Raw genomic sequence first — 21,134 nt, 5'->3', positions numbered from 1 at the left:
AATCTTGCAAATGAGGCCCTGGACTTGGGGCAGTTCAAAGAGGTGGTCAGCTGCGCCAGCTGATCCAGAGTCCCAAGAGATAAGACAAGGCTATACGAAACCCCTAGGTGGGCCTTGGATGTCCACAGACCTCAACTGTTTTGTCAGCCTAAAGGATCCATCACATGCCTCTGGGCCAAAGAACCCCCAAATCCTCTAGCCCAGGGCTTGAAAGGCATGTTAGCCACTGAGCTGGTCCCCAAAACAGTGCACTGAGCTGCAGTGCACACCCAGCAGATTCCTAGACACAGGATCCAAACCTATTCTCATCCAGTTCTGTTTTACATTTTACAGAAATGGACGCTGTAGTTGTAGTGTACATGGCCCCAGCCCCTGACTGAGTTTAGGACAGAAGGCAGGGAGAAAATGCCTGGTCCTCTAGGATTGTTCCATGTGCCCTAAATTTGACCATGGCATCCTGATCCTTCTCCGCTGGCAGGCTGAAAGGAAACATCTGTCAAGATGGATGGACTCCGGTTCCTGGAAGCAGATGGCCACTGGAATCCAGTGTCTGCCATTCACTGCACCCCAAGATGCTCTGGGGCCAAAGCCTCCTACTTCCACGAATTTGACTCACTTAGTCAACTATGTACCTCCAAACTACAACAGGAGTTTGGGGTTCCAAACAAAAGTCTTTTTCATTAGACAGCAGTCCCTGGCTACTGGGCACAAGTACAGTCCTTGATCTGGGTTCTATGCAAAAATCTTCTCCACTAGGGCTAGTGAGATGGCTCAGCAGTAAAGAGCTCTGCCTGCTCTTCCAGAGGACCCAGGTTCAATTCCCAGTATCCTTGTAGCAGTTCACAACCATTCATAACTCTAGTTCCAGATCTGACATCCTCTTCTGATCCCCCCAGGGGAACCAGGCACACACACAATATACACATACATGTAGGCAAAACACTCGTACACATAAAATAATAAGATAAAGATTAAACTCTTCTTCTCCAACATAAAGTACAATGAAGGCCAGATGATGCCAAGGTCTTTGCCAGCCCTGACCTCCAGATGCATTTATTTTCACAAAAAAGTCCAATCTAAATGGCTGTACAAAGGGTGTAGCCTGGCAGAATTTCATGAGGGGACCAATTGGGACCACCCCAACTGCTTGGGCACCTGGATGTGACTATCCCCACCCATCCTTGTCCCATCCAGACCCCACTCTCCCCACTTCACTCTAGCCAGCACTTCCTGTAAGAAGTCTTCCCAGACCCTCCCACTGGATTCCAAGCTCCTGGCTCCTTCATGCACAGCTTCCCAGAACACTGCACCATCACCAGCACCTCCTACCCACTGACCTGCTCTAGACTAAGCTCTGCCAAGCCGGACTAGGGGCTGCTCACAGCCTACAACCAGCTCCAGCACCAGGCCAGTCACCAGGAGGCACTCAGTAACTGCTACCTGACTGGGGCTTTGAAGTTCTCAGCCAACACTGTTCCAGAGGGATCCTCATCTATTATTTAGTTATGTCCCCCAGTCAGTTCACTTAGCAGCCTGCGCCCTAGAAGACTGAAGACACCCATCAGGGCCGCTGTCAGTAGCTCTTTACCCGGACATCGGTGATGCTCAGAAGAGCCTGCTCTTCCCTCAGTGCCAATCAAACCCTGGCCATTGAGACAAGTCATCTCTGATTTATTAAGAGGCGATGGTCCCTCCTTGAACCTGTGTCTTAGCATTCCTATGGGTCCTAGGACCAGCCTTCGGCCCCATCCAACTACCCCAGCCTTGCTTGGTCCCAGCCCCCACTACAGATGGGTATGCTATGGGGACCGGATTTTGTGTTGTCGAAGCCCAGGCAGCGCTTAGTCGTCGGCCCTGGATTCTTGAGAGGTGGGACATGGAGGGGCTGGATGGGCCACATCAGCCAGCCAGTCCTCCAGGAGTTTGGTCTGCTCCAGCCTGGGACCCAGCCTGTTCACTGAGGCCGGGAGTCTTGTTGATGAGGTCTGGCGTCAAGCCCATTCCTGCTCATCTTCCCATGCAAGCCGGTCTCCATCTGCGTGGCAGGGCTGTGGCCCCGTGGCTGCTTCCACCCAAGAGCTGTGTAGAACGGATGTCACCTGGGCCCAGTGTAGCCGTACGGGTGCCGCAGCAACAGGCTTTGGTGGCTGGGCAGCACATGAGTGTGGTAGTGCTCCACCATGCTGCCCACACTTGTAAACAGAACCTCACCTTCCAGGTAGAACTTAGAGTCCTGCGGAAGGGCAGAAGATATCACGCTTAGCAGGGCCTGACTAGCCCATTGCCTCAAGCCTATACCCCCCTCCCCCACCCCCTCCCCCTCTCCCCATGTTCTCGAAGGGGAAGGTCAGCAGTAAATGGCCCTGATAGTCAGGCTTGCTCCCAGCTGTCCACATCCCTCCCCTCCCTGTCTGCCCACAACACGACTGTGTTCCCAAGCTCTCCAGTCAGTTTTCTTGCATTAACCCCCAGGGTCCAATGTGAAACCTGCTCTCAGGGCACGGTCTGACTAAAACCAAGGGCCAAGGAGAGCTGCCCAACACTTCTAGAGTATGCTAAGGATAAAGCAAGGTTATTGGGGGAGGGAGGCTGAGGCCATGCAGAAGAGACAGAGGGCAAAGGACAGGGCAGGCCTGATGCCATGCAGGTACCTGTCCAGCTCCCCCCTGCCGCGTCCTGTAAGGGGGACTCGCTTGGCTTTTGCTAAGCCTGGAGGCCAGTGTCCCCACCCCACCCTCAGAGCAGGGGGCCCAGTCCCTCACCTTCTCAAAGATGCGATAGTTCCTCACTTTGTTCGAGGATTCATCCCACACGACCAAGACCTACAGGGAAGGAGATATGGAGCAGAAGGCTTAGCAGAGGCTGCAAGGACTGGCCAAAGCCTAAGAGGACAGCAACAGCTCAAAGGAACAGATGCTGTAGCCCTTGGGGGTCATGTGAGTCAGAGACCAGCGGCCCCTCCCCCTGGGGGTCCCTCTGCCCTTACAGAGCCCCTGGTGAGACCTAAGTAGCTGGAACCATCTCTTACATGAGTGAGGTGGGTGAGGTATCACGTTAACACTTGGACACTCAACCTCTTGCTAGTTCTCCTACCCTACATGGCCTCTGCACAAACCCCGTCCTAATCCACGCTCTACGGCTCCAGTGGAAGGCAGCCATCGTCACCCCCAATTTGTAGAAATCATTTTGGGAACAGAGAGAGGGTGCTGCTGGGCAAGGATCCCAAAGAAAGAATTCGGTTGAGGTGCCAACTAAGAAGAGAGCGGGCCCTGGCGGCACAGCTGTCCTGGCAGAGCGGCCTACCTTCCCTGACTTGGTGGAGGAGTTCCGGATGCAATACAGCCCATCCTGAGGCTCTCCACGGGGATTCGTAGCTTTGAACAACCTAAAGTAAAACAGCCGTGTTGGTGGGTGGACCTCCCTAGACAGCCAGCTTTCACAGGTACCTTCTAGCCCCCCTCTACTACGCAGCTTTGGGTCCACTCTTGGTTTCAGGTTGTAAGCAGAGGGGCTTATGAAAATAACAACAACAACAACCCATTCAGACCCTCTGCTATCACGTGGCTCGGGCCACGTGCTTGAGCTTGGGCTTGCCCAACACCAAAGTGAGCAAGGGGGACAAGGGACCTCACGCTGTCACAGCAAGGACAAGAAGCACCGTGTGCGCACTAACCTTTCTACCTCGCAGGATTCTGTGGTGTTGACAAACACGGAGTTAGGCAGCGGCACCTGAAAGAGGTCAACAGGGGTCACTGTCAAAGCGTGGGTGAACCCTCCAAATATCACTGCTCCCCAAATGGCTGACTCCTGCATCAGGATACAGTACTCTGCATGGCATCACCTCCCTCAAATCTAGAGTTACGGAGCCCCTTGTTCAGGATAGCCAGCGAGGGCCCCTGGCCTACAGCTCTCCCATGTCTGCCCACGTGCTGACTGCGTGGGACCTGGACCCTCCACTCCGTCTTGCCTTCTCATAGTCCTCATCTGAGTCCTCCTCGCCAGGGTCAGCCTGTGAGGGCTGTCGGGCCTTTTCAAAGGAGAAGCTCCTGAAACTCTGTCCATCAGGGGGGGATCGCCTGGAGCAATAAGGAGGAAGACAAGAATATGATCACCCTTGCCGGGCGGTGGTGGCGCACGCCTTTAATCCCAGCACTCGGGAGGCAGAGGCAGGCGGATCTTTGTGAGTTCGAGGCCAGCCTGGGCTACCAAGTGAGTTCCAGGAAAGGCGCAAAACTACACAGAGAAACCCTGTCTCGAAAAACCAAAAAAAAAAAAAAACAAAAAAAAAAAAAAGAATATGATCACCCTCAGACACAGATAGGGCACTCCTTCCTCCCCTCCACACATGTTCCCACTTAGCATCAACATCTTGGTGCCAGCCTTCTCTGGCCCTGTGGCTGTAACTGCTCAGGACAGCGGAGCTCTGAGACGCGTGCTCACTGTCCAAAGGAGGTAGGAGTTATCACAGGTCTGAAAAAGCCCAAACTGGGAAATCAACTGCCATTAATACAGGTGAGCACCTGAGCTCGGTGTTCTCACATAGTGGACAAGTGTCCTGGGTACTGCCAGGGCCCAGGATCTACTATTGATTGTCTTTGGGACTCTGGCAAAGTCACAGTTCTCTCAAAGCCATGAGGGGGTGAAGAGATGGAAAGAGGCAGAACAGTACAATGTGACCCCAAGAGACACCTATGGTAACAGTTCGGTCCACTGCACAGGCAGCAGGTGGTCCTCTTGAGCCTAATCTTCAGGCCTTTGGGGAGAATTAACGGAAGTCATACATGGCCTGAGACATAAACCCACATCACGATGGGCAAGGGTGGATTTCACCGGTACCCCTGGATCAGCCAGGAGTAGGGGAGACTGGGGTGGTGAGGAAAACCTTCCCTCCTGTTCCTGATGCTTCCCCTCAGAATGTAAGGGGTACTGGACAGAGAATAGACTGGGTTGAGGGGACCCACTGGCTGGCAGGCAGAGGCACTACCCCAGCCAGACTCACTGGAGGTTGGGTGTCTTTTCTGGTCTAGGCAGCACTGCAGGCCGAACTGTAGCCTCAGGGATGGGCATCTTCGGCACAGGAGGCCTGGGGGCCACAGGGGGCACAAAGAGTCCAGGCTTGGTTGCCTCCCTCGGGGAGGCCTCTTCAGTTATCTTCAGGAACTTGGGCTTATTGGCAGGCACGGGCAGGGGCTCAGACGTGGGCGGCCCTCGGGAAGACAGGTGGAAGGACTTGAGTTTGTCACAGTTCCTTGAGGTGGCAACAGCCATGGCGGCAGAGCTGGAGACGGAGCTAGTCCCATGGCCAGGGGTCCAGGGTTCCGGGCTGGGATTCACGCTGTCTCGGAAGCAAGGTTTCCGGAGGCTGGGCACGGTGGGTGCATTGCCCAGTGGAGGGTCACTCATCCTCCGAGGGGTAGCAGGCACCCTGAGGCCAGGCTCTATTCGCCTCAAGCCCAATGGGTCCTTCTTAACATCCTCAAGGGCAGGGCCAGCATCTGGAAGGCTTCGCTTAGGGGGTGGGGGTGGAAGTAAGGGGCTTGGGCTTTTGGAGGTGAAGGAGTGGGCACGGGGCAAGTCAGAGAAGGCTGGCTTCCGAGGTACGGGCACAGGGGGTGGTGGGTAGGCTGGTGGATGTGTCAGGGAATCTGCAGAACATACACACACACACAAAAAAAAAAAAGCAAGTTGGCATCACATAGAGGCTGGACCACCACAACCCTGTACTAGCAACAGGCAGCAGGAGCCAACCAGGTGTGCACCCCTCATGGCCCTACCTTCAGGCGGCCAGCAGCAGCTGATTCCATACGCATCCTTCATGGTCCCACCCCTGCCCCACCTAATGGCCAATATCTAGCCCTCCACCCTGGATCCAGACCACCAGCGCTACCTGGCCCTTTCCATCCATCCCCCTGAAGGCAATCCAGACAGAGTTCCTACAGCCTCAATGTCACATGCAGAGCTATCAAGGCTCCCACAGGGTAAAGTGAGCTGAATGGAGATTCTCAGGCCTTCACCTGAGCAAGGGGAAGGGTGAATTCTGGAGGAAGAGGTGAGCAGGAAGGGTCAGAACCACTGGCACGAAGTTGAAAGCCTGTGTTTATGACAAGCTAAAGGCACTGCGTGACATCTAGCCCAGATGTCATATGGGCCATCAGGAGAGCAGACCCAGGATGAGTGGGAATGACAGGAGTGAGGCCTGAGGCCCAGGTACCCCTCAGTCACAAGGAGGGGTGGAGGGGTGTCCCTCAAGAGGTAAACACAGGAGACAGAAGAGCAAGAGGGGCCAGAGCGCCAGGCACGTGGGGGCACGAGGCCAGTGGTGAGCAGGGAGGTCTAGAGAGGAGGAGAGTGTCGGAGTGTTCAGTGGAGGCTGCAGGGACTCTGCATGTGTCTATCTACACTCAAGGCCCAGACTCTTCACTCTCCCACTCTTTGGTGGTCAAGTTGAGGCCTGAGGTAAGAAGGTGTGGGAATAGGAAATAAAAGGCATGGTCGGGTACCTGAAGGAGTATCACTAGAGTGGACCCCAGAGAAGGGAGTAAGGTCCAGTGCCTACAACCAGGAGGAGGAAGGCGAAAGGAGAGCATGGGGAAGCAAAGGTCAAGGCACTGGAGGACGGGAATAGAAGGTGGACAATCACTCCCAAGACATAATGATGGACAAGACAAAGCTGGAGTGTTCTGAGAGGAGGAAGCATGGAAAGTACAAGGAATAAAGAGGTAAGGGTCGGAGGGCAGGACAGAGACACGCCCTTCTTACCCAGGCCTGGCCCTCCCTGTCACTCACACATGACTGTCCGTACACTCATCTGCCCCAGGACTGCTTCAGGTGGTGCGGTGGACACTGAGGCCACAGCAGTCAGCCTGCTCTATAGCTATGGTCCGCAGAGAACTTGTTGCCATGGCAATGGGCCTGCCTTAGACCAACCCCCTTCTCCATGTCCCTTTATTTTCAATCTCAGCCTCCAGGACCACCCACAGCTTCACCTGACTCTCCATCCACACAGTTAATCAGGGCAGTGGCAGGTGTGGACAAGCAAAGCCAACTGTCCCTGAACTCTGAATACCTGGGTCACAGAAAGGAAACAGAGACTACCCAGAGCAAGACACACAGCCTTCTAGGCATGGTGGTATAAGACTTTAATTCCGTTCTCAGGAGGCAGAGACAGGCAGATCTCTGAGTGTGAAGTCAGTCTGGTCAGGAGAGATTCGGGACAGCCAGGGCTACAGAGAGACCCGGTCTCAAAAACCAACCAAACAGAAAGATCCACCAGCGTAAGAGAGGCTCCGTTCTTAGTTCCAGTCCCCAGTCTCGACCCACCAGAGACCCCCAGACCCAGCTACCCTACCTACCCTCAAGCTTCATGGGCCCCGGGGAGTCAGGTTCCAAGTACGAGTCATCCTCATCTTCATGTTCATAGTCTACACGTAGTGAATGGAAGATGAGACACAACACAGCCCAGGTCCGTCGCATGCAGAACAAGATGGCATGGCCCACAGTGCTCCACTCACGAGAGCAGGGCACTCAGGAGGCATGGGGTTGAGGACGAGGAGGAGGTAGCATTTGAAACCTGAACTCTCACTGCTGGAGGTCAGAGGCAGAGAAGCCACCTCACTCTGCCAGGGGACAGGGCAGGGAGCAACGCTAAACCATGCATGTCTCTCCTCCCAGGCAGCCCAAGTGGGTTCACTGTCAGCAGTCAAGTGGGTACATGGTGCAGAGATGGTCTTACCTTCGTTGTCTGTGGGGTATGGAGAGAGGCTGATATCTATAGGTCGTTCAACTGCACCGTAGAAGCTGTCCGTGTCTGAGCTAGAGTCACTGAAACCCAGAGCAGGGAACAGGTAATGAGCACTAGACTAGTGGTCTCCTTGCACTCACATGTAGTGAGTGACCTGTGCACACACACACCCCCAACAGACACCACAGATGTTGACATCCACTTGGGGACCCATGGGTAGGTACAGATGTGAACACATACAGATACAAGGACAATCCCTCACACACCTCATATAGACAAAAGAACACAAATATCATATGGAAAGACATTTGGTATATACATGTGGTTCAAGGACAGACATAGGGACTGGAGGCTTGGGACCACCTGTGGGTGCCACCTTCCTCCCTCACCGTGGTTTTTGCAACCCTGACTGGCCAGATGCCTCAGAGCTGGGTCCACATGTCCACCTCCTGTCCAGGGAGGCTCAGTCAACCCTGGGCTGAGATGTTACAAGATGCCAGGCTAGACCGATGGCCAGGAGCTCTGGATTCAGTCCAGAACCTCAGGGCAGCCTTGGGGGTGCCCAACCCTCTCTGGATCACAGTTTCACTGACTATGATAGGGCCAGTGTATGTCCCCTAGAGAGTCCCTGTGTTTGCCGGGCCATCTCACAGGTGAGGATGCAGAGACCAGGACTGACTGAGCTCCCAAGGGACAGAGTGGACACAGGGAGTTGGGAATCCAAATCTCTGAGCTGGAAATGCTGGGCCTCCATAGTAGTGGCGCGGGGGGGGGGGACTGGAAACATATGAGCCCCAAATAGGAGTTACAAATAAGTACAACAGAGTGGGAAAGACAGCTAGAGACTGACAAGAACAGAGACGGCGCATGCGCACTATGTCAGCAGCATGTACTTCCACACACATGAAGCTTGCCTGGCACCTCCACAAAAGCCTTCATGGAAGTGATTATAGACCAAGCCCCCAGGGACTGGAAGGGAGTCCTAGGAGCCAAGAAGCCCTAGATCCTATCGCCCACCCATCACATCCCTTGGTGTACCTGGTTTCTAGAGGCAGCTCCTTCTTCTCATGGAAGTGGCCGATTTCCTTGCGTAGCAAGGCCATCCAGCTCTGTGGGTCAGGAGCAGCCACAGTAAGAATGATGCTACCCAGAATGGGGTCCCACTGCACCCTCCTCCCACCACCATCTAGCCCCTGTGCAATAACCACCAAGGTCCAGGGAGAGGAACCTAGCTAGGTCCAGCCTAGACTGTGTGGCTCAGAGATGAAATCACCCTCCTGGGGCTGCAAGCTGCCCCTCAGCCCTTCTGGGGCTCTACCCTGCTGGCACATTCTCATGGTGTGTACAGGCACCAGGCTGTGGGCCTAAGCCACCTGGCTACCCATACACCAACTAAGCCTTTCTCCTCTGGGTCCTAGCCTAGAGGTGATGGGAGGCCAGATCCTGGTGATCAGTGTGCCACTTCAGGCAGGTCCTGCCAGGCTCCTGAGGCCCTGCTACACTCGGTCACCTTGCGCTCATCCTCAGAGGAGGCTGAGAAGAACCACGTGCGATGCTTCTTGCTGATGTGAATGATCTTGAATGGGAAGACGTTGTTGGATGTCGTCTCCTCTGCTGCCCGCATCACTCTGAGGGCACAATGCCAAAAGTCACCAGATTGTCCACTCTCAAGAAATGGGCTCGTCAACCCCACCCCTGAATTGATTTCAGCACTCAGCATCATGCCCTGGAGAATATGGGCAAATCTGGACAGTCTCTGCCTGCTCATGCTCTCAGTAAAATATCTAGATGCAGCCAGGTGGTGGTGGTGGCGGCGGCGGCGGCGGCGGCGCACGCCTTTGATTCCAGCACTCGGGAGGCAGAGGCAGGCAGATCTCTGTGAGTTCGAGGCCAGTCTGGTCTACAGAGAGAGATCCAGGACAGGCTCCAAAGCAAATTTCCAAAGAAATCTTGTCTCGAAAAACCAAAATCTAGATGCTTCAGAAGAACAAGCAAGCACAGGAAGGTGCCGGGTCTGTGAGGATTTCCCAGGGGAGCAGTGTGCAGAGCTCGGAGACATGGTCCCATCACTGTCATTGCTCATCAGTGTCATTTCATACAGATACTACTCCCCAGCTCTGTCCCATGCAGTCCCTGGACTGCCTCTCTGCTCTGTGGCCTGCTCCCGGATGCGGGGCTTTCTCAGACATCTGTCTACATGGGGGAGTCCTGCTGGCTGAGCACTTGGGCAGGGTACCTGCCTGGCCTATCACAGGTCCTGGCCAGGGCCTCTCAGGCTCAGCCTACCAAATGGATTGGACAATCCTTGGGGCCCAGTCACATCTGTCAATGGGCTGAGTTCATGGCTTGGCTGGCACAGCAGGAGGGTCACCGGTCTGGGCAAAGTGACTAGGGAGAGAGCTTTGATTAGCTAGTGCCTAGGACTGGACTAGGGACCTGGCCTGCTACTTCAGCAAGGCTATAGTCAGGGGGAAGCAGGAGCCCAGAGCAACTTTAGAATAAGCAGATGGGACTGGGCCCTTTATGGGGTGGTGAAAGGCTCAGACTAATGCTACAGGGCATAGAACCTGGCTCCCTACAGCCCCCAAGGCCACAGGATAAACTCAGGATGACCAACGGGTCAACATGTGGGCATTAGCTCAGGGTATACCTGCCCAATAGTCTAGAAGCCTTAATAAAAGCTTCACCCTACACACATTATCCCATCCCCTGGCCTCAGCAAAGGCCAGAATATGAGGTGACATCCCACAAGCAGATGAAAGCCATCTCGGGAAAGCCAGGGATGGGCCCTGTGGGGTAGGATGAGAGGGAAAACAATCGGCAAGGGGGTTGGTCAGCAGATGGGATGGACACTCACCGGTTGTAGCCACTCAGGGAGAAGGCACCCTGCGGAGAGGCAGATGTGCTACTCTTGAAGTAGTAGATGCAGCGCTTGTGGATGATCACGAAGCGTAGAGGCCCTGGGGACAAGGCAGCAGCAGGGGTGAGCCACAGAGCCACCAGTCAGCTCCACTCTGGGGCTCTCCCCAGAGGCCCTAGACAACTTTCGACCAGACCTCTGAGACTGCAGAGGGGTAGAGCAGGAAGCTGGGCGGGTGTACTGCCCCTCCCTAGGGTTTTCTGTGGGGTCAAATACAGACAAGTTCACTGGCCCACTGGCCAGTCTTGGGACACCACTCTGGGGAAGGCCTGGCCACACAAAGAAAAGGGGTTGATTGAGGTCTCAAGGGACAGTAAGAAAGGGTGGAGCCTGGACCAGAGGCCTAAGGAGGCCACAGCAGCCTTGCTTAGAGCAATGGGACTGTTGGGGGAGGCAAGGAACTGGCAGGGCAAGGAGAGCAAGGCTAAGGAACCCAGAACTAGCTGATGAGAGCCAGGTAATGAGCTGGGCTCTGGCTCTACTATTCCTGTCCAGAACAGCACCCACCAAGGCCTGGGGGAAGGTTAGTTATGGCTCTTCCTTGGAGGCTGTCCGTACACAGTATAACTGATGTGCACAGAGTCCAACATTCCAGCCTAGAGCATCTCAGCTAGGCAACAGAGGGGCAGGGAGTCCCCAGCACAGGGCACTGCAGGGGCAAAAACACGGAGTGTCCACGGCTCATCAGAGTTGGGCAAGGCTGTAGTACTCTTCACTTTCAGCATCCTGACACTCGTTCAGCTGGCTCCTGATCTAGCACACGGGTTCATTCTGTGCCACATGACCAATCAATTCACCCACAACACACACAAGGCAAGACCAGCATCGAGGGACCAGATCTATCAGGTCCCCCTGCAGTCCTCCAGGCCTTGGCTGCAGACTGAAGCTCTCATGGTCAGAACTGTATACCAAATGCTCATCCTATCTCTTTGCCTAGCTATACTATGTGGGATCTCCTGACAAGGTCCAGGCTAAGGAAACTGACATCAGCTTCACTAGGTGTGCCAGCTGCCAGAAAAGGAAAAGAAACCCCAGAAGACCCATTAAAGCAGGAGAAGCGGGATTATGTCCTCCCTTGGAGAGTCCCGGGATTCAGAGACTCACATTTGAGCAGCTGCAGCTGGGTACCACCCTTCTTATGCAGGTAGCCAGCCTTGGTCACACCACCAGGCATGGTCAGCAGATTCTGGGCACCAATGGCTTTCATGGGGACAGGCCAATGCATTTCCTCAGCCTCCATGAAGCTGCAATTAAAGCAAAAGAGAGAGGACTCAGTTGGGTTAGGCAGCAGGGAACAGCTTGGCGGGGGATCCTGGGAGGACATTTCTGAGATCTAGAAGGAAGTGTGGAGGGGTCAGATCAGTGGAGGAGGAAACTCTTCTTAAGTACCCAGGCTTCCGAGTGAGACTCTGGGGGTGACAGTGTTACACAGCCAGTCCCCAATCCTCTTGGCCACATACTTAACTCCAGGATGCTGAGCACTATCCTTTTAGCATCATGAGTTCACTGAGCTCATGGCCCCATAAAGGCTGGGGTAGTAATGACTGATCTCAGGAAACCCTAACTTGGGTCCGTCAGGCCTTATGCCATGGCTACCCAACGTCCCTAGTTTGGCTTTCTGGAGGATCTCCAGCCTCAGTTGTTGGAGCTATAAAATGGGAGGGCAGAGCAGACTCCTTGTCATCAGTGCCATGAGGACCATTTGGCAGGTTTGCTAGTATCCAAGTCATCAGCCCAGGGTATCAGCGCCCGGAGGCTCCTTTCTGTGAGGAACCCCAGGTACCAGTCACACCTGCCCCCTAAACTGGCGCTGTGTCGTCAGTACCACCTCTCACCCCATCAGGTCCATGTTGGGACTCCTGAGGAGACGCAATGGGGCCAGGTCAGTGGCTTGCTCTGAAGAAGGTGGGGTGGCTAGGGACCGATCCAAAAGGGCAGGCTGCTGGGACTCCTATTACTATAGCGCCAACCCCCAATATATACGCAGAAAACACTGCAGGCCCTGGATGGCTCAAGCCTGTAAGCTCAGCATTCGGGAGGCTGAGGCAGGGAGATCCAGGGCGTTAGAAAACTCAAAGAGAAAAGGACGGAAATCAATCAAGCGCCTGTCAACTGTCAGGCTCCTCACTCCATCAAATGTGTGTTAGGGAATTAAGTTCACCGGCTGCCTCAGCTTGGCCTCTGAAAGGGTCAGTTGACTACCCCCCAAACACACACCCCAGATCCATAAACACCCAAACGCGTCGGCCCCAGCAGGAGTAGAGGCAAGATCAGGGCCATTGGTCCTGAAACAGAGGCGGAGGTTTGGAACAATGGCGCGACCACACCCCCCCACTCAGCGCCATGAGGGGACAGCGGGTCCCAGCCCAGCAGTGAGGCGAGAGGAGGGTGCCCCCCACCTCCGCCCATCCAGCGGAGGTGCTGGCAGATGGACAGACCCGGCGTCAGGCTTGGAGCCCCCGATCAGCCAGCTGTGGCGAGCCCACGCTCGCCTTTGTTCTGGGTGGAAGCTGGAGTAGCTCCTGAGGCCCCAGGGACTTGCGGTCCCGGGTCGTGGTGCAGAGGCTGGGGTCTCAGGTCTGTGGACTGGGGGTGTGAGCTGAGTGCGGGTGCTCAAACCCAAGGCTGGGGTCCCAGATCCCGAGCTCCGGGATCAGTACTCACGATGTCCACGCGGCGGGCACAGCCGGCTTCCGGGGGGCGGCCAGCGCCCGCCTCCCTTGTGCGCAGCGACATAGTCCCGGGCCGGGCACACCGGCCGCAGCCTCGTCCCCAGAGCCAGTCTCCCGCCAGCCCCAGCTCCGTGGCCGCGACCCCGGGCCCGCCATGCTTGTAGAGCCCCAAGGCCAGGGCGGCCGCTGGCTCCTCCCCTCGTGGGCGGCGGGGTAAGGGCTAGGGGCCAGGTGAGGAAGCAGACCCGCCCCTCCGCACGTCAGTTTCTCCACCCACTGCCCTGAGGGTGGTGGGCTACCAGTACTGGAAACTTGTGCCTATACAGTCCAGAATCAAGAGCCATCTAGACGAACAAGGAAGCCACCGATGCAAATGAGGAAGTCCGGCTCACATCCCCAACACAGAGGATCCCGAAGTTCCCACCTGTGGATCTCCATCCAGCTCACCCCTTGGATATGAGTTTCTGTAAAATGGTACCCTACTTCCTCTGCTAGAACCCCAATCATGTCACCTTGCCAATATCACCCCATGGATCTCCCTCCAGACAGAACTCCCCCAAGGAGTGAAGGGTCCAGCCCTTGGCAGCTCTCAACTACTTGGGTTACTCTAGGTACCAGTCCCAGAAAAGTGTCCCTGGCTGCCCAAGGCTGGTAAAGCCCTTGTTGACCGCCTAGGCATCCTTCCTCCTCCATCTCCACCACAATACAGGCTGCCCCCAGGATGGGCCACACTTGCCCTTCAGTGGCAGCCCTGATATACTCCTCAGGCTCCATGCCCACCCAGCTGCCCACACTAGGCACTTCTCCCTGGTTTCCAAGCCTCTGTGTCAGGCAAGCTCTCCAGACCACTTCCCACTGCATGCAGCCTTGAAGTCCCTGCAGTTTTCTCACTCAAAGCATCTGGCTGCCAGGTGCACTGGATGCATCTGTCATCTTACCCAGAACACTAAGCCGCCTCCTCAGCCACCCTGCGGCTCCCCTCCTCCACTGCCTCTCAGCAGGTCACATCTCTCCCCTTCGCAAGCCTCTCTTCTGCCTCCACCAGTTTCCCCTCATTACCTTTCACAACCCGCCATCCCCATCACTTCTTTATTCTAAACGTCATGGACACGATTCTGCCTGTTTGGGGGGTGTGGGGTTGAGAGAGGGTCTCACTTTGTAGCCCAGGCTATCCTCTCTACCTTGGGATCCTCCTGCCTCAGCCTCCCAAGTACTGGTATTACTGCTGTACACTATCACACCTGGCAACACTTACGCCCTTCCTAACGCAGTCCTACCCCTGCCCTCAACCTTTCTGTGGCTTTGCTCTGTCCTCCACCTTCTGTGTCTGTCTCTGTACAGACTCCAGTAACCCAAGCCCGGAAGAATTCACCTTAGTCCAAGCTGTTTTAACCACCTGCTGTTGCAACTGAACTAACTCAGCCTTTCAGTATTAGATTCCAAGAACACTAACCATATACAAACTCTCTGATCTCCCTGACTCCACCCCATGCTAGGATTACCATCCTGGTTTGTGCAGTGCTGAGGATTGAGCCCAGGGCTTCATCATGCTAGGTAGACAGTCTACCAACTGAGTGACATCCCCAGCCCCAAATCCCCTTCTGGTATAGGCCTAAACACTCTCAACAAAGATGCTAGCAAACTGAATCCAACACCATGTAAAAAGATTCTACAGCATGAACAAGAGGGATTGATTTAGCTCAGCAATTCAGGGTTGCTTTAATAGTTGAAGGCAATTAAATAACACACCATACTGATAAAGAACAAAACCACATGATCATCTCAATAGACTCAGAAAAAGCATTTGCTGAAATCTAAATCTTCATAAGAACAATATTCAATAAACTAGGAACAGAAGGGAACTTCGTTTTGTTGTTTTGTTTTTGAGACAGGGTTTCTCTGTGTAGCCCTGGCTGTCCTGGAACTCTTTCTGTAGACCAGGCTGGCCTCACAGAGATCTGCCTGCCTCTGCCTCCTGAATGCTGGGATTAAAGGCGTGCCAGAAGGGAACTTTCTAATCCTGACAAAGGGCATCTAAGAAAAACCCAGAGCTAATACTGTCGGAAGTGAAAGGCTGAACGAACATTTTCCCTCTAAGAACAGGAACAAGGCAAGGATGTCTGGTCCCGTTGCTTTTCAACATTGTACCAAAAGTGTGGTCAAAAGGTTAAGAGGTTAAGGTCAGAGGTTAAGAGCACTGGCTGCTCTTCCAGAGGTTGTGAGTTCAATTCCCAGCAACCACATGGCGGTTTACGACCATTTATAATGAGATCTGGCGCCCTCTTCTGGCATGCAGATAGAACATTGTATACATAATAAATCTTTTTTTTTTTTTTTTTTTTTTTTTTTGGTTTTTCGAGACAGGGTTTCTCTGTGTAGCTTTGCGCCTTTCCTGGAGCTCACTTGGTAGCCCAGGCTGGCCTCGAACTCACAGAGATCCGCCTGGCTCTGCCTCCCGAGTGCTGGGATTAAAGGCGTGCGCCACCACCGCCCGGCTAATAAATCTTTTTTTTAAAAAAGTGGTCAAGGTAACTATATAATAAGAAGAAATTAATGGGCTGGAGAGATGGCTCAGTGCTTAAGAGCCTGGCTGCTTTTCCAGGGGACCTGGGTTGAATTCTCAGCACCCACCTGGCAGCTCACTGCTGTCTATAGCTCCAGTTACAGGAAATCGGACACCTTCTTCTGGCCTCCACAAACATTGCACACACACACATGCGGTGCCCAGATGATACATAAAGGCAAAATACCCACACACATAAAATAAAATACAAATTAATCTAGTGTCCAGATATGAAAAAAAGAAGAAAAACGAAGTAATGATTAGATGACTTTATGTAGCATAAATTCCAAGGGACTGAGAAATTATCAGGACTAATGAGTGAGTTTTGCAAGGTGGAAGGATGTGAGATGAATATATAAAATCCACTGCATTTTGTTACATGTACTCTCAACAAACAAGAACAAACAAGTCCAAGAACAAACGAGTTTCAGCGTTCCCTCTTCCAAGCAGTTACCCACGACTGGCGAAGGCCCCATGTCCCCAGCCTTCCCTCCGCCCGACACTGACATAGTACATTGTCATTACCCCCATACTTAGCGTTCAGGTCCGGAGTGGACACCCAGGGTGCCCCACGTAAGAGACTGTGGTGAGTGGTTAGACTGAGGGTTGCTGAAGGAAGCTGGAACAGACCCACTCCCCACTCCGATCCCTCTGGAGATGCTGTGAGCTACAGCCTACCTCCTCCTGGCTCCATGCTTGGGTGGGGTCGGGCACAGGAATAGGGCAGTTTCAGCTCCATCTTCTTTCATCTCAGTGGCCAGCAGGAGGAGGCCTGGCTACCACCCTACTGTGGGTAGACTGAAAGCTCGTAGGTGCCCACTGACTAACCTTGTGGGAAAGCCAAGTTACATTCCACCTTCACCTCTCTCTCCTAGGAACGTCCTCACTTCAGAGACAGAACCGACATCACAACCCCTCTCCAGAGGACAAGCCCTGCCTGACACCAAGTGGGTAAGCCGGGGTGACTCCTGCTCAGCCGCCCAATGCCAGACCAGGCTGCGTGCAGAAAGAGGATGTGGCACTTGAGGGTATCATGCTGTGACAGAGTTCTTGGAAGATGTTAGCCCAGCTTGCACACTGTACTCCACCTGTGCCTGGGAAAGCTGAAGGCAAACCAAGAAGCGTCTGTGGGCGGGATGAAGGCACTTGGTTGGCCACTAACTGACTTCCTGGCTAGCCACCTCAGTACCCATAGCACCACCTTGGCCCCAGGGACCTTATAGGTCAATTCAGTTCATGCCGGTGAACTAACAGTTCATGGGACCGGAGAGCGCGGTCCTCTTCTCTGTAGGAACAACAGCCTCAGTAGGCTGCGTCACTGTGGATGGGAGCTTTGAGAAAGAGAACGGAGACGTAAGTGTAAACCTCACTCAGCCCTTATCTTCTGATGAGTCCCCATAGGCAGAGGAGCCATGGAACAGTCCACTCCTCAGACTCCTCTGGTAGCCTAGCAGCAAATCCCCTCCCTGAGTGGGAGGCTGAGGCAGAAGGGTCAGGACTCACTTGCAAGGCTCACTGTACTTCACGGGCCCTTTAGCTTGTAGCCACAGGCCTCCGTGTGCACCAGGACTTTGGATATGTGTGGATCAGTGTCCGGGGTTGTGGCTAGAGTGCCTGAGACCTTGTAGAAGGTGTGTGATTATTGCGTGTATACACGTAGACATGCATTTGAGCCTGTAAGTGGGCTTGTGTGCACACCAGGAAGGCTGGACACCTGTCCCACATTCTCCAGGTCACGCCGCTCTGCTCCTGCACACATCTGCTCACCTTCTCTCACAGCTGATCTTGATTCAGGCACCTCTGCTGCCAGAGGCTGTGGTGATATTTTGTTTATGCTTTAACAAACAAAGCTTGCCTGAAGTTCAGAGGGCAGAGCTAGCCACTAGATAACCACAGAGTCCAGGCAGAGGCAGACAGGCCTCTGTGAGTTCAAGGCCACCCTGGGCTACACAAGATTGGTCCAGTCTAAAAGTGAAACAGAGCCAGGCAGTGATAGCATACATCTTTGATCCCAGTACTAGGGAAGTGGAGACAAGAAGTGATATGGCTGGGCAGAGAGAGGAATGTAAGGCGGGAGGAGACAGGAGCTCAGCTCCTTTTCAGTCGGAGAATTCGTAGAGGTAAGAAGTCTTTCTAGCGGCTGACTGCTCTGCTTCTCTGCTCTTTCAGCTTTCATCCTGATATCTGGCTCTGGGTTTTTATTATTAAGACCAATTAGAATTTGTGCTACAAGAGGCTGCGGGAGGATATGGACAGAGCAAACAAATAAAAACCACTCATGCCAGGCAATGGCATCACACGCCTTTTGTGATCCCAACACTCGAGAGGCAGAGGCAGGTGGATCTCTATGAGTTCAGGACCAGCCTGATTCATACAGCAAGTTCCAGGACAGCCAGAGCTGTTACACAGAGGAAACCCTGTCTCAAAAAACAAAAACAAAAAAACCACTCAGTGCCACAAAGGCAGCCTGAACAAGTTCCACTAGATATACATTCTGTGGCTGTACCTGCCCTGGGGCTCTGTGAACCTGCAGAGGTGAAGGGTCATCACCTACAAGGATCCACACATAAGCTGTGACAGTGCACACCTGCTTAACATCACAGGCATTGTACTCACACGATGTACATGTGTGCACATTGGTACGTGTGCATATACACATGCATGTATGAGCTTAGACATGAATTCAGGATGTGGCCTGTGAAGGTCTGGGCTCTGACAGCTCCTGACACCTGCAGATATGTCTGTGTGAAGGAACCAGTTCCTCTGGTGACCACAACATTAAGGACTTACTGTTAACTGTGACCAAACCCGACTGCTCTTTGAGAAGCTACAGGGCAAGGCAGGACTGGGGGGCTCCCAACCCAAGGGAAAGGAGACCAGGTACCACTGGGGCACTTGCTCGCACATATGTTCTTACTCAGGTATACACAGGAACACATGATCTCATAAATACCCCTCATATCACACATACACATGCACACATAGTCATTGTGGAGGTCTGAATGAAAATGGCCCCCAAAGGCTCATAGATTTGAACACTTGGTCCCCAGTAGGTGAAACTGTTTGGGAAGAATTAGGAGGTGTGTCACTGGGTGTGGACTTTTTTGTTTTGTTGTTTTGTTGTGGTTGTTTTTTCAAGACAGGCTTTCTCTGTATAGTTTTTGGTGCTTGTCCTGGATCTTGCTCTGTAGATCAGTCTGGCCTCACACTCACAGAGATCCGCCTCCCAAGTGCTGGTATTAAAGGCGTGCGCCACCACTGCCTGGCTACTGGGTGTGGACTTTGAGGTCTCAAACACCCCATTCCCAATTAGCTCTCTCTGCCTTGTGCTTGTAGATCCAATGAGCTACTGCTCTGGGGCCATGCCTGCCTGCCTGCTGCCGCCATGCTCCTGCTGTGATGGTCCTGGACTCTAACCCTCTGGAACTGTGAGCTCCCAACTACAATGCTTTCTTTCATAAGCTGCCTTGACCATGGTATTTTGTCGCAGCAATTCAAAATAACTAAGACACTTTTGTTCTCATGGGACTGACCACACATCCAGACACAGTCACACATGCACACGCTTATGCATGTGCTCAAGCACATCCTCTTGAGGCTGTAGAGGTGCTTCAGCAATTAAAAGTGGGTGCTGTCCCTGCAGAGGACCTGATTTGGTTCCCAGCACCCACATCAGGATGCTCACAATTGCCTGTAAGTCAAGATCCAGGGGGTCTGGTGTCCTTTTCTAGACTCTGTGGGCAGCTCCACTCATGTGCACATATCACCACACAGACACACAGGTACACATAATTAAAAATGATTTGTTTTTCAAGACAGGGTTTCTCTGTGTAGTTTTGGTGGTCCTGAGCCCTTCTGAGCCTCAGTGTCCTAGTCTGCAAAGTGTAAAATAAAGCACTGAGTTCATATGTGCCCTGTGAAGGCTGATGCGCTGTCCAGTAGAGGGCTGGGTTAGCCTCGAGGGACCATGCGTGAAGGGTCTTAGACTGTGAATGTGTCTTTGTGTGTGTTGCTTACATATATATGAGTGTGAATAAATAGGTGATTTGCATATGTGTATAGTACAAATGTGTCTATTAGCATACACATGTGAGTAAGCACATGGGTAAGTATGTGTGAGTATGAACACATGAGTTTATGCTTTTTAAAAAACACATCATTTTTAGCTGGGCGGCAGTGGTGCACGCACCTTTAATCCCAGCACTCGGGAGGCAGAGCCAGGTGGGTCTCCGTGAGTTTGAGGCCAGCCTGGGCTACAGAACAAGATCCAGGACAGGCTCCAAAAGAAAAACCCTGTCTCGAAAAAAACAAGCAAGCAAGCAAACAAACAAACAAACAAACAAAAAGAGGGACTCAGGACTTGCACTGGGTACTCCCCATGGGCCAGGCTCCCCGGGGACCACCCCACATCATCACCCCAACACCCCAATATTCCAACCAGAGTCATCCCCATATCGCCAATGAAGCTATCGAGGGTTGAAGAAGCTTGACACACACCCCTTTGGCTGCCCAGCTCACACCGGCTCACACCGGTTCACACTGGCTCATAAGTTCTCCCCTTTCAGTTTCCCTTTCTCTCTCTTCCTTCCTCTTCCTGGAATCTTTCTCTCTAAGAGAATCAAAACCAAAGTTCTCGAAAGGCCTAGTGACCAGCTGGACCAGATAACTCAGGGGGCCGCCACAGGGGCTGCGGCACTGTCAATGTCAGAAGAACAGCTGTCATCCGTCTTCTGAGGCCTTGGGATTATCCACTTTACGTCAGGTCCCTGAGCACAGCACTCCCATACAGGCATCCAGGACTTCATACAGCTCCCTCTGTCCCCTCAAGTGTGTAAACACACACAAATACACACACACACACACACACACACACACACACATACACACACTGTAGACACAGAACCTAACACCAAGGCCACCTCAGACAGGTCTTGCAGTGGGAAGGGCTCATAGGCCCAGACTTCCACTCTGGTAGGGTGGCTCCCACCTCCTCACAGCTGCTGTTGAGTGACACAGAGTCTGAAGAGAGTTCTAATGGCCAGTTTTCTCTGGGCTCCGTTTGGACCATTCAGATCTAAGGGCTAAGTCGACAGAGGCCAATCTCCTCAGAGACTATTGCTTCTCACAGAACCAAGTACCATTAGTCCCTACCCCAACTATGATAAGGGCCATGGTCTCCCCCACCCACCCAAGTCTTGTAGTGGCTAGGCCAGTGCCACCTCCAGGACCCCAAACCCA

At 53.4% G+C, this 21,134-nt stretch overlaps 1 protein-coding gene across 5 annotated transcripts in view; it reads right to left on the bottom strand.

The window, feature by feature from the left end:
• Window positions 1–985: 985 nt before the first annotated feature.
• Window positions 986–21,134, bottom strand: part of Sh3bp2 (SH3 domain binding protein 2) — a 39,464-nt gene continuing 19,315 nt past the window's right edge. For 3 of the 5 annotated variants that reach the window (XM_028870803.2, XM_037208171.1, XM_028870802.2), the window contains exons 2-13: window positions 11,766–11,905; window positions 10,599–10,701; window positions 9,252–9,369; window positions 8,780–8,850; window positions 7,733–7,821; window positions 7,353–7,421; window positions 5,000–5,645; window positions 3,968–4,076; window positions 3,674–3,729; window positions 3,304–3,385; window positions 2,763–2,822; window positions 986–2,233 (exon numbers count right to left, since the gene is read on the bottom strand). In XM_028870803.2, coding sequence (XP_028726636.1) covers window positions 2,096–2,233; window positions 2,763–2,822; window positions 3,304–3,385; window positions 3,674–3,729; window positions 3,968–4,076; window positions 5,000–5,645; window positions 7,353–7,421; window positions 7,733–7,821; window positions 8,780–8,850; window positions 9,252–9,369; window positions 10,599–10,701; window positions 11,766–11,901 — 1,677 coding nt within the window. In that variant the 5' untranslated portion in view covers window positions 11,902–11,905 and the 3' untranslated portion in view covers window positions 986–2,095. Of the gene's footprint in view, window positions 2,234–2,762; window positions 2,823–3,303; window positions 3,386–3,673; window positions 3,730–3,967; window positions 4,077–4,999; window positions 5,646–7,352; window positions 7,422–7,732; window positions 7,822–8,779; window positions 8,851–9,251; window positions 9,370–10,598; window positions 10,702–11,765; window positions 11,906–13,325; window positions 15,189–21,134 lie in introns of those variants that run through there. The other 2 variants (XM_028870801.2, XM_037208170.1) reach the window with 2 other exon arrangements.

The sequence above is a fragment of the Peromyscus leucopus genome, chromosome 7, assembly GCF_004664715.2.
Source record: "Peromyscus leucopus breed LL Stock chromosome 7, UCI_PerLeu_2.1, whole genome shotgun sequence".
Classification (NCBI taxonomy): domain Eukaryota; kingdom Metazoa; phylum Chordata; class Mammalia; order Rodentia; family Cricetidae; genus Peromyscus; species Peromyscus leucopus.
This window is presented reverse-complemented; position numbering and strand designations above follow the sequence as displayed.